This window comes from Aricia agestis, chromosome 4, assembly GCF_905147365.1.
Source record: "Aricia agestis chromosome 4, ilAriAges1.1, whole genome shotgun sequence".
Taxonomy (NCBI): Eukaryota; Metazoa; Arthropoda; class Insecta; order Lepidoptera; family Lycaenidae; genus Aricia; species Aricia agestis.
In genome coordinates this window covers 4,108,620-4,120,825 of record NC_056409.1, presented here as the reverse complement: position 1 = coordinate 4,120,825, position 12,206 = coordinate 4,108,620, and the positions used below count along the sequence as shown (strand labels likewise).

The following is a 12,206-nucleotide window of genomic DNA, read 5'->3' as shown; positions in this document are numbered from 1 at the left end:
GTCTGAACAAATGTGCCAAATTTCAAAAGTGTATGAATGTATATAATTATGTATGTATGTATATGTATCTATGTATGTAGGTATGTTTTTATGTTTGTGTTCGCATATCTCCGGAGCAACATGTCCGATTTGAGTAATTCTTTTTTGTTGTACTAGTTATGGTTCAAGTATATACTGCAAGTTTCATGAACAGGAAATTAAATACGTTTTCACGACGTAATAACTAGAATTTCCATAATTATATATAAAAAAGTACTCTGTGAACTAGACAGCGAATGTATCTGTGAGCCCACCGATAATAATAGACCTAGCCCGCCAGCACCCGCGCCCCTTTAAATTACACGAGCACTCGCGCGTAGAGTATTTTGCTCACGTTTATAAATGTCGTCAAATCCAGGTTTCACAAAGTAATATTTTTGCTTCCTTCATTTCCTTCATTCTATTAAATAAAGTACACTTTGTTTATTATTTAAAAAATATAAATTTAAAACTTTATCAACATTTTTATTTTTTAAATTTTCATTAACATTCACGACAAGATTTTTTTCAAAATTTCAAAAGCATGAAGTAAAAAAAATCACAAATAAAAATGTTTTCAAAAAAAATTTTAGACATGTGGGAAGTATTAATTTTCATTATATTTCCAAACTTTACACATATCACAAGATGTATGACTTTGCTCGGTTGAGTCGGTACATAAAAATATTTGGCAGTCAGTGTAGGCCCCTTCGGTTTTTGCGTCTTGGGCAAACCACTCAAATTCTAAAATATATTTGGTTTTCTTGTCCCAGTAACTCAGATTCTAGTATTAAACATTTCATCAAGATAAAATACGATGTTTCTGTAGAAGATAAACAAGGATTGCAAGGTACTTTGGATATGACCACAACAAAATGCATTCATCTTTTCGATCTCGATATAGATATTATACGTTATAGCTTTCCGTAACAGTAATTTAAAACCATACTTTTACATAAAAGTAGCAGTAAAACTATCAATATCATGTCGATGTCCGAATGCGGTTTCGAAATTAATAGAGATTTTAGTGTTCAATTCATGCTTAAAATACATTCCTTCATCCGTGCCTTCAACCGAGGTATTTACGTTTTCGAATAATTTTCGATCGATTTCGATCAAATCAAATCTTTTATTTTGCATATTATATTATTACAAGATGACATATATTACATACGTGGGAGAGCCATGCTTCGGCACGAATGGGCCGGCTCGACCGGATAAATACCACGTTCTCACAGAAAACCGGCGTGAAACAGCGCTTGCGCTGTGTTTCGCCGAGTGAGTGAGTTTACCGGAGGCCCAATCCCCTAACCCCTACCCTATTCCCTTCCCTACCCTCAACTATTCCCTTCCCTTTCCTTCCCTACCCTCCCCTATTACCCTATTCCCTCTTAAAAGGCTGGCAACGCACTTGCAGCTCTTCTGATGCTGCGAGTGTCCATGGGCGACGGAAGTTGCTTTCCATCAGGTGACCCGTTGGCTCGTTTGCCCCCTTATTTCATAAAAAAAAAAAATGACGCGCCTGCAACTCCATTGCGCCGCAATTCATTTATAGCGCGGAAACCGTACATTATCCCGGGACCCAAGTATATCCATTGCAAATTTTAGCAAAATCTGATCGGCGATTTGAGCGTGAAGATGACAGACAGACCGATAGACACATTCGCATTTATAATATTAGTAGGGATGTGTTATATTGGGTAACCACATGGGATATTTTGGGCATGCAAAAACTATTTTTTACTTTTTATTTTTTATATTATTTATTTAACGAAAAACCGCAGATAAACGAATTGTTAAAAAATTGGCAAAAACATTTCGCATATCAGACGGATGTTAAGTGATATGTAATTCCGAATATCCGTTAGTGGATAAGACATAGTTAATGAGGATCCATTCATACGTCTGTTTTCTCTGACTGAACTCTGAAGCGTCAGTGTTCGCGCGAATTTCGCACCAAGTGGACCTATCTCGTGCTAAAATGAACTTCGTGCGCGTGTTTATCGTCGCTAGTTTTTAGTTTGTTTAGCCGCTATTTTTAGAAAATTAGTCGCTAGTTTAATTTATTTAGGCGATACTTTTAGTTAATTAGCTGCTAGTTTGAAAGTGAAATGTGTGAAAACTGACACCATGGAGTTTCTCCGCGGGAACGAAACTTACGATGACTTTTTCAACCGGTGCAACAACCTCACTCACTTCGACTGCAGCGAGGAGGAGATGCTATGGTGGTTGATGGGGGCTCGCCGGCTGCCCCTGAAGGAGATAGTGCCACTGACCATTCTCCTAGTGGTGATATTCACCACGGGGGTGGTGGGCAATGTGAGTGTGTGTGTGGTGATCGTGCGGAACCCGGGCCTGCACACCGCCACTAACTACTACCTGTTCAGCCTCGCCGTCAGTGACTTGCTGCTGCTGTGTTTTGGTAAGCATTTTGAATATTAGAAGCAAATAGAATATAATCACTACGTTTTAATTAGAAGATAAGTACTAGGTAAGTACTTAATAAATAAATAAAATATATTTTGTATTCAAGATAGGTATTATAATTCAAAAATAAAATACACTTTTTAACAGACTTCAAAAAAAGGAGGTTATCAATTCGACGCGTATACAGTATGTAATATTTGCAGACTGGCCAGTTTTCAAGAATGGCAAGAATTATAAATTTTGCTATAAAAATATGTTTCTCGGGACTCAAAGTATCTCCATACCAATATGCGGCCGGTCTAAGACCTATCTATACTTTACATTATATAGATTATGGGCTGGCCGCATACATCACGTTTTCCGTATTCGATTTCCTTATGAGGAATTACGATTTGGAATTCCGTGAGACTAGCGCAAACGTTCGTTTTTTCTTGTTGACTACGGAACCCTTATAGTTTCGGTCTGTCCGTCCGTCCGTCCGTCTGTCTGTCCGCGGTTTTGCTCAGAGACTATAAGTCCTTAATATAAGAATTCAAAAAATCTTAAGGTTTTGTGTGTTTTCCTAATAATTTTATTGGTTTCTATAAATGAATAAAGAAATATTATATTTTCCATGGCTCAGCAATTCGACGCGTATACAGTATGTAATATTTGCATATTACAAACATTATATAAAACTAGATGTCCCGCGCGGCTTCGCCCGCGTAAATTAGGAATTTTACGGAAACCGTACATTTTCCATTTTCCCATAAAGAATAGCTCTTATATTCCTACTCCCTTCACTTGGTCTACTCTATATATTATGTGCCAAATATTGCCATAAAAATTGCTCCAGTAGTTCGTAATTCTAATATTTCCCACGTTTTTCCCACATTTTCCTGAGTTTCTTCGGTCTGGAGTTCTCTCAGCACCTTCCGAACCACGGTATACCAGGTATACCTTGGTGCAAAATCTTACTTGTTGGTAGCATATGCTTAGAATACTTCTCACGAAACCGAAGTCACCACATGTTTCCATATAAATTTTGAGGAGTTCCCTCGATTACTTATGCATCCTTCATCCGATCACCACTTTTGTGCATTTAATACCAAATTGGGATGATACCCTATATACCAAAAGAAAAATTTTGAAAATCGGTTAACAAACGGCGGAGTAATCGTTGAACATAAGAAAATGAACATAACACCTCCCCCATTTTGAAAGTCGGTTAAAATTGTAGCCTATGTGTTATTCTGATGTATAAGCTATATTATTGTAAAGTTTCATTAAAATCCGTTTAGTAGTTTTTGCGTGAAAGAGTAACAAACATCCATACATCCACACATCCATACATCCAAACAAACTTTCGCCTTTATAATATTAGCAGGACTAGCATAGCGGTACTACGGTTTTGCTGAAATAGTTCTCTCGGCCTGTGGCGACCCACAAGTTGGAAAACACTAATCTAAGGAAATAAATAATAATATTATAATTTATAACTATTTTTTTTATTTATTTATTGATACACAAAAATTAATATACAGTTAACAAATAACAGTGTTAAAAAGCCCATACTGGGCTTGTGCTAACACGGCCTCACGGGATATAATAAGTAACGCTACAATGGAAAAATTAAGTAACCTACGGCTAACATATCTTCTAGTACATTTTTTATTACATAAGCATTCACCTGTTCATCACACTGTAATCATCACATAATAATAAAATGATGTCGCACGCCGAATGCCGAATCACTGAATAATAAAACCACCATGTAATGAGCATAGACATAAACTGAGCATCATAAAATATACTAATTAAAAACCTCAACTTTTTTACTACCCATGAACCTACGTAAGTTTATTTAATTGCATAAAGGTGAATGCCCAAAAATGTATGGACCAAAAACCCGTAATCGATTCAAACCATTTATATGGGGCATAGTAGACTACATATACTGTATCCCAAATACAATGTCCTTTTTGGATTAACCAATCACCAAGTACTTTAAAAACGATCGTAACCAATTGACTTTTCTTATAGGAATCTATGATATTTAGGACATGATGCTACAAACGATATTGTGACGATTAGTACGTAGTAAAAACACATATTTTATACTAGCTTAGTGTCAAATTTAAAAACTTTTTAAAACCCTGGTAAGTGGTACCCCTCTTAGGGCCGCGCTACACCGGAATGGCAGCACTGAAAGTGCTCGCCTCGCCGCTGCCATTCCGGTGTAGCGCGGCCCTTATCTTCTATCTATCTTATCTTTATTCGTTTTGCCGCATTCTAACGCTGATATAGAGCGATTGTTTAGCATGATGAATGTTGTCAAGACTTAACAGAGAAACCGGATGAAGTTTGATCGCCTTTCTTTCGTGCAAACTGCAAGGTTAGCACGCGAAGGCAAATGCTGTAATAACAACATAATACCAAATACCGTATTACAAAAATTAGAACTAAAGAAATTTATTCTTCACAAACTGAACAAGTAAATGACAATGATTCCTCTAAAGACGTTCATCTTTACTCTTTAGTTAAGTACCTACTTATGCATAGGTACTATCAGAGGAGTTGATTCCTTTGCAAATCGGGGACCTAAGTAGTTTGGTTGCGTTACGTCAAACCCAGCTGACAGATCACAATTAACATTGATGATTGAATTGACATATTCGACCAAATAACGTTGGTCTGTCAATTGCATAGGAATCAACTTCCTCGATGGTACATAATAATAATAATTTTTATTATTTCATAATAATATTGTATTATTTTCAAATTATATTCAGATAGGTTGTTGTTGTCTTTACGTTATTTGTTGGAATTCTGGTGGTTTGAGAGCCGATTTAGGTTTTAGCGGTTTCTGGTGGTTTACGCTGCTGAATTTGGTGGGTTAGTAAAAAAAAAGTTGGCAACACTGACTAGATGTCACCCTGTCCTCTTGTCTTTTGCCGCTCTTGCGCTTCTGTATAATACACAAGAGCAATAATTATAATTGCCTAATATTGCATCCGGCCCTTTGAAAACCACTGTCTAGTGAAATATAGTCAAGTCTGGCTATATTTTAGTCCGACGAGAGTTAAACCCAGTGTGAAAATAATGTAAGTATGAAAAATTATTCATATATTTGACGCGGACGAAGTCGTGGGCTAAAGCTAGTGAGAAATATATATCCAACAGATTAATATACCCTTTATATACCTGGTTTTTAAGGATAGCTCCATAAAGTAACGTTAATTACTATTGATTTTGTGAACATAAGTCGCAAAAATAAATATACTAAAATAATCGTAGGTCAGCTCCGATATTACTTAGAACAATTTTTATTACTAATATATGTTTCTCTAATGTAGTGCTACAAAATAGTATTGGTTTAATCCCTGGCCGCTGGAAAAAAGTGACGCCACAGGTCCATACAAAGTTACTCAATGCCCTTTTGAGGAGTTCCCTCGATTACTTATGGGTCCTTCATCAGATCACCACTTTTGTGAATATAATACCAAATTGGGATGATACCCTATATACCAAAAGAAAAATTAAAAAAATCGGTTTACAATATAATAATAATAATAATAATAATAATATCTATGGACGCTTCACACCACGTCAGTCTGGCCCCGTGGTAAGTACCTGAAGGACTTGTGTTACAGGTACCAGACAACGGAAATATATTTAATACTTTTATACTATACATATATTTAAGATTTTTATTATATGATACACATATTTAATACACATCCATGACCCAGGAACTTTTTGAAAACTTTTTGTTCCGTCGGCGGGATTCGCCCGCGACCCCCGGCTTGAGCTGCCAACGCGCTCACCACTGAGCCACAGAGGTCGTCACAAACGGCGTCGTTACAAACGGCGGAGTAAACGTTGAACATAAAAAAAACGAACATAACACCTCCCTCATTTTGAAAATCGGTTAAAATTGTAGCCTATGTGTTATTCTCATGTATAAGCTATATTTTATGATATAACGGGGCAAACGAGCAAACGGGTCACCTGATGGAAAGCAACTTCCGTCGCCCATGGACACTCGCAGCATTAGAAGAGCTGCAGGTGGCTTGCCGGCCTTTTAACAGGGTAGGGAAGGGAAGGGAAGGGAATAGGGGAGGGTATGGAAGGGAATAGGGTAGGGGAAACTCACTCACTCGGCGAAACACAGCGCAAGCGCTGTCTCACGCCGGTTTTCTATGAGAACGTGGTATTTCTCCGGTCGAGCCGAAGCATGGCTATCCCACGTATAATTCATCCCTTTATAATATTATACTAGCTTTCCCGGAAAACGTTGCTTTGCCATAATATAAATCAAGTATTACGCCCATATTATTTTATTGAAGTGACTAAATAAGTATGTTACCATGAAGGAAAGTATTCTATGCCCTTTCTCGGTACTCCAAGTATCTCCATACCTTTCAGCAAAATTGGTTCAGCGGTTGGCGTGAAGAGGTAACATACAAACACGCTTTCGCATTTATAATATTATGACATTTATAATTATGAATTACCAGACGTTCCGCAAAAAAAAAATTGCGTAATTTAGGAAACCGTACCTACATTTTTCCGCAAAAAAAATATCATTTTTTCTAAGGCTATTAGGCCATATATCTTAGCGTGATAAAATGTAGCCTAATAGCCTTTCTCGATAAATAGGCTATCTAACACTGAAAGAATTTTTCAAATCGGACCAGTAGTTCCTGAGATTAGCGCGTTCAATTAAGCCATTTCAAATAATTTCCGCCATTTTTTCCACACTTTTCTCTATTTATTAGCTCCTGTTAGTCTTAGCGTGATAAAATATAGCCAAATAGCCTTTCTCGATAAATAGGCTATATCTAACACTGAAATATTTTTTCAAATCGGACCAGTAGTTCCTGAGATTAGCGTGTTCAATTAAGCCATTTTAAATAATTTCTCCCGTTTTTTCCACACTTTCCTCTATTTCTTCGCTCCTATTAGTCTTAGCGTGATAAAAGCCTTTCTCAATAAATAGGCTATCTAACACTGAAATAATTTTTCAAATCGGACCAGTAGTTCCTGAGATTAGCGCGTTCAAATAATCCCTTTCAAATAATTTACCCCGGGTGTTCCACCCTTTTCTCTATTTCTTCGCTTCTATTACTATTAGCGTGATAACACAATATAGCCTGTAGCCCTCCTTGATAAATGGGCTATCTAACACTGGAAGAATTTTTCAAATCGGACCAGTAGTTCCTGAGATTAGCGCGTTCAAACAAACAAACTCTTCCCAATTATAATATTATAATATTATATTATATTCCATTGTAGCGTTACTTATTATATCCCGTGAGGCCGTGTTAGCACAAGCCCAGTATGGGCTTTTTAACACTGTTATTTGTTAACTGTATATTAATTTTTGTGTATCAATAAATAATAATAATAATAATGAGTATAAGTATAGATGAAGTATGAATTTTCCAACATTATATTATGGTGCATAGTCAGTCAAGGGGAAACTCACGATGTTTCACCATAAGGGTGGGGGGTCAAAATCGTTCCAACGTAACGCAATTTATGTACGTCTCCTTGTCTACGATAAATCTTTATTATACACCGTATTCTTTTGATGATAAAGCTTCTGTTTGTATCACACAAAGCACTTTAAAGACTTTCCTGGTTTATCAAATTTATCTCGTGTATAACATAATTTTGTGAGACATACGAAAGAGAAATAATGAGAAAACACTTTACGTTCAATTCAATTTGGACAGAATATTTTTTGTTGGCGGCGAGGTGGAAGCCAAAGTGCTCTTATAATCTGAGAGCTCCAGTCAAGGAGTTTATTCACTTTTGTTAGCGGATGTCAATGGACAAGCTACATGATATTATATTTATTTATTTTAATCGGTATATTATGTTAGTCACTATATATAATTTAAATAAGTGATTATTATATTTTAAATATTAATAAGTAAGGTACTTGATTTTGACAATTAGTTAGTTATAAATGGGCGGGAGGATTATTTACTTCCGTTATAACTTCCTCTTCTCATATTATCTAAAATATGAGAAGTACATTAATTAATATTTAGAATTATGTACTTAACTTATTCTTAGCCATTCTTAATTTTAATGTATTTCTTTATGATTTTGCTATATTTGAATTGTCAACGGAAGTTCGTTTCTTTTGTGTAAAATGGTATAAAAGCCAGCCATATTGCATTGATTGATTCTCTAATTAACTTTGAGACATGTAAGGTGAAACTCTGCTCGAATAAATATCGCTCAATGTATAATTCAAGACTTTTATTATTCTCTAACACTTTCTTATGAACTGAGATTAATGTTTCCTGACTTAATTTTTACCTGCCTATGGTGAAGCATTGTGATAATGATTTCGACAGACTATTGTGTGTACCTATAAAAAACGAAATCATGTTGTACCATTATCGTGATGTAACTTACAAACAGCGCCATCTATTATTAACTATTGGAACTAGCTTAACTTACGCATAAACAATAATTATTATCAATACAATATGAGCAGCTAGTCTACACGCATACCTCTAGTTGCTCGCATACAAACACCGAGCCGAAGTCTGCCGAACTTAAATGACGTTAGACGAATGTTAGGTGTTTTTTGTTACAGAATTTGATGTTTTCCATAAATTTTTGCATACACTCCTTACTAAGGAGTCCACAACAAATTGGTCCCCAACGTTCAGAGATCTCATCCCTAATCTTCGGCGTTTTTCGTTTGCCAAAGAACCCAAAGATTCTAAAATATCACTTGATAAAGATGGGATGGGTTCGACTGCATTGGGCACTGAGTCTGTCACCTTGAGAGGTTGAGACAGATGAATTATTATTTAGTAGTTCCGGTAGAGCGTCATGCTAATAAATCACTTCCGGTTGCTTCAGTTTCAAAAGGTATATGCACAACAATGTGTTTTTAAGTGAATAAAATTACTATGCACTTATATTCACAAACACTTAATAATTTATTAAATTATTTCACTGTTCACTTCACAAAATTAAAGCACTATAACTTAGTAAGAGATGTTTCGATGCCCGAATACTAGAAACGAATGAGGACCGATCTGCAATGAATCTCCGAGGTAAACTGGGGGGAGAAACCGGTGGCGGTGGGGTAAAAATCTTGCCATGGAAATGGCGCCATAGCCGCGCCATCTATTTTATTTTTTCAGGAAGCTCTGAAAAGTGTCCGATGCCGGAAGCTAGGGGCGAACTACCATAATAATTATAAAGTCTCGAGGATGCAGCGACGATTTATAATAATTATTAATGCAAAGTGATAAGCAGATAAACTTTCCTACAATATTAGTAGGTATTGAATTATGATCTACTATGGAACCACATTTGTGTAATACTAGGTGTACCCCACGGTGCTACCCGCTGAAATAAGTGTGATTTGCGATGATGTTTTTCCGCAGTAAAATGTAGTAATGTTAATCTAGGAATTCCAGGATGTCAGCTAACTCCATATCCATCAAAATAACTTTAGCCATTTAGACGTGAAAAAGTAACAGGCATATAAACAGCAACATACAAACATTAATATGAAGTATGATTAGTATGACTATTATCATATTGTACCATGTACGTTTTACAGACATTTCTCCCCAATTCCAATGGAATTTAAAAGCAAAATCAGTCAATAATTTCCAGCAAATTAAAAGGAATTTATAATTAATATCAATTAACATCTACTGACCGTTTAAAGTATCAAAATATTATTTAAACGATATCGAAATTAATTTGAAACTTAATAATAAACGAGAGCTTGAATTAATATTTTCAGTATAAAAGTAACATTTGCTTTGATGTATATTTTAACATTTTATACGAGTTCCCCATTATGATTTGAGATAATTTACTTAATGAATATAATATTATAATAATAGTGGCGCCAACAAATTCCATTGAAATATTTTACCAAGTCATTTTATATTCTGTGATTTACTTAATATGTGAAATTTGTAACCAAGCAGATAATAACTATCTTAAAATTAGTGTTTGTATTTGAAATAATATTCAGCAATAGACGTTTCTAGAAATAGACCGGCAATTTTATGGTCTTACAAGGTGAACTGGCAAATGTGGTTTTGCCATATTGGTACGTTTGAGAATAATTTATGCTTGAAAGCCTTAAAGCAAGTTGAGGTATTTTCAGGATCGTCTTCAGACAAACTTCAACGGCGCGATTCAGGTTAATGTGCGCTGTTTGGTCCACTAGACACTACAACGTTATTTTGGGTACAAATAGTAGATTTTCGCCACATAAGCACACATTAATCTTACTTATATCTTTAAACGACCAATTCTTGTATATATAATATATGTATATAATTGGAATCTCGGAATCGGCTCCAACGATTTTCATGAAATTTTGTATATAGAGGGTTTCGGGGGCTGAAGAAAACACCGTGGACTGTATAATATCTTATATTCACCTCAAAACTCAACATACTTTCATACTATATTTCTAATACAATCATGTCAGTGCTTGTCATAATACATAGACCATAAATACGTTATACACTCCCCCCCATGAATATATTAGTTAATATTCATAACTGTACATTAAATCGTCACAAATATAATCTCTTTATAGCAAAACAAACATAATTATACCTGCCTACTAGAAAGTCTTACATCATAAAATTACTACAATTCACAATAATAACTACTCTAGCCCTACCGTACATAACTTTAAAGCGAAATAGCATCCTCATTTAAAACTACGACACATAAAAACAAACTCAATAAATACTTTGTTACGTTAAGTTACCTTTTTTAACTAACACCATAATCAATAGGTAGTGTAGAAAAAAAACCTCAATTTTTCCAAAACTAAGTAGACTTTCAATTAAAAAACACTTACACTCGCATATTCAACGTTCCGAAAACTACGCTGTTCACAACATTAAATAACCCTATCTTTTATTTCCCGCAACCTTAATTGTTTGCGAACGGATCACCTCTAATATTATAACGAATACTATTATAATCGTCCACTAAATTTGCTGACCTGCTTCTGACCGACCAGCTCTCTAGTCTCACCTCTATATAAGATTGAGATATTTTGCCATCATGAGTTATGTTTTGAAACTTTGTATACTCGTTCAACATTTGGACTCGTAAATGTTTCTGCACTCTCATTAAACCTTCCATTCTTGCAAATAATAACAGTAAAGAAAAATCAAAGATAAAATATATTTCCAAATTATGGGCTCTTGTTTGTATGTCGCCAAGGAAACCGCTTAACTGCTTATCCACATAATACGCTGGCTCTTTTGTTATATCCGGCTGCTCGAAGACCATGAAGAAAACACCGTGGACTGTATAATATCTTATATTCACCTCAAAACTCTACATACTTTCATACCATATTTCTAATACAATCATGTCAGTGCTTGTCATAATACATAGACCATAAATACGTTATACAGGGGCGATAAATCGATCTAGCTAGGAATCATTTTTAGAAAATGTTATGTTTTCGTGTTTTATCGAATACCGAGCAAAATTTGGTCAAACAGCTTGTTATTTAAACATGACACGAGAATTTTATGTACTATCAGAGAAGTTGATACCTAGGCAGATGGGGGACCTACAGCCGCCAGATCACAATAATTTACCTTGAATTGACATAGCCTGACCAAATGACGTAACATACGCCTCCGTGGTCTAGTGGTATAGAGCGCGGCTCTTGACTCGGAGGTCGTGGGTTCGATTCCCGCGTTGGAAACATGTTATTTCCAAGTTTTGTTAGGACAATGCAGGCTGAT

General features: G+C 35.5%; 1 protein-coding gene across 2 annotated transcripts in view; it reads left to right on the top strand.

Moving 5' to 3' along the window:
• Positions 1-1,985: 1,985 nt before the first annotated feature.
• Positions 1,986-12,206, top strand: part of LOC121726327 (neuropeptides capa receptor-like) — an 89,104-nt gene continuing 78,883 nt past the window's right edge. For both annotated transcript variants that reach the window (XM_042113641.1, XM_042113640.1), the window contains exon 1: positions 1,986-2,440. In XM_042113641.1, coding sequence (XP_041969575.1) covers positions 2,149-2,440 — 292 coding nt within the window. In that variant the 5' untranslated portion in view covers positions 1,986-2,148. The remainder of the gene's footprint in view (positions 2,441-12,206) is intronic.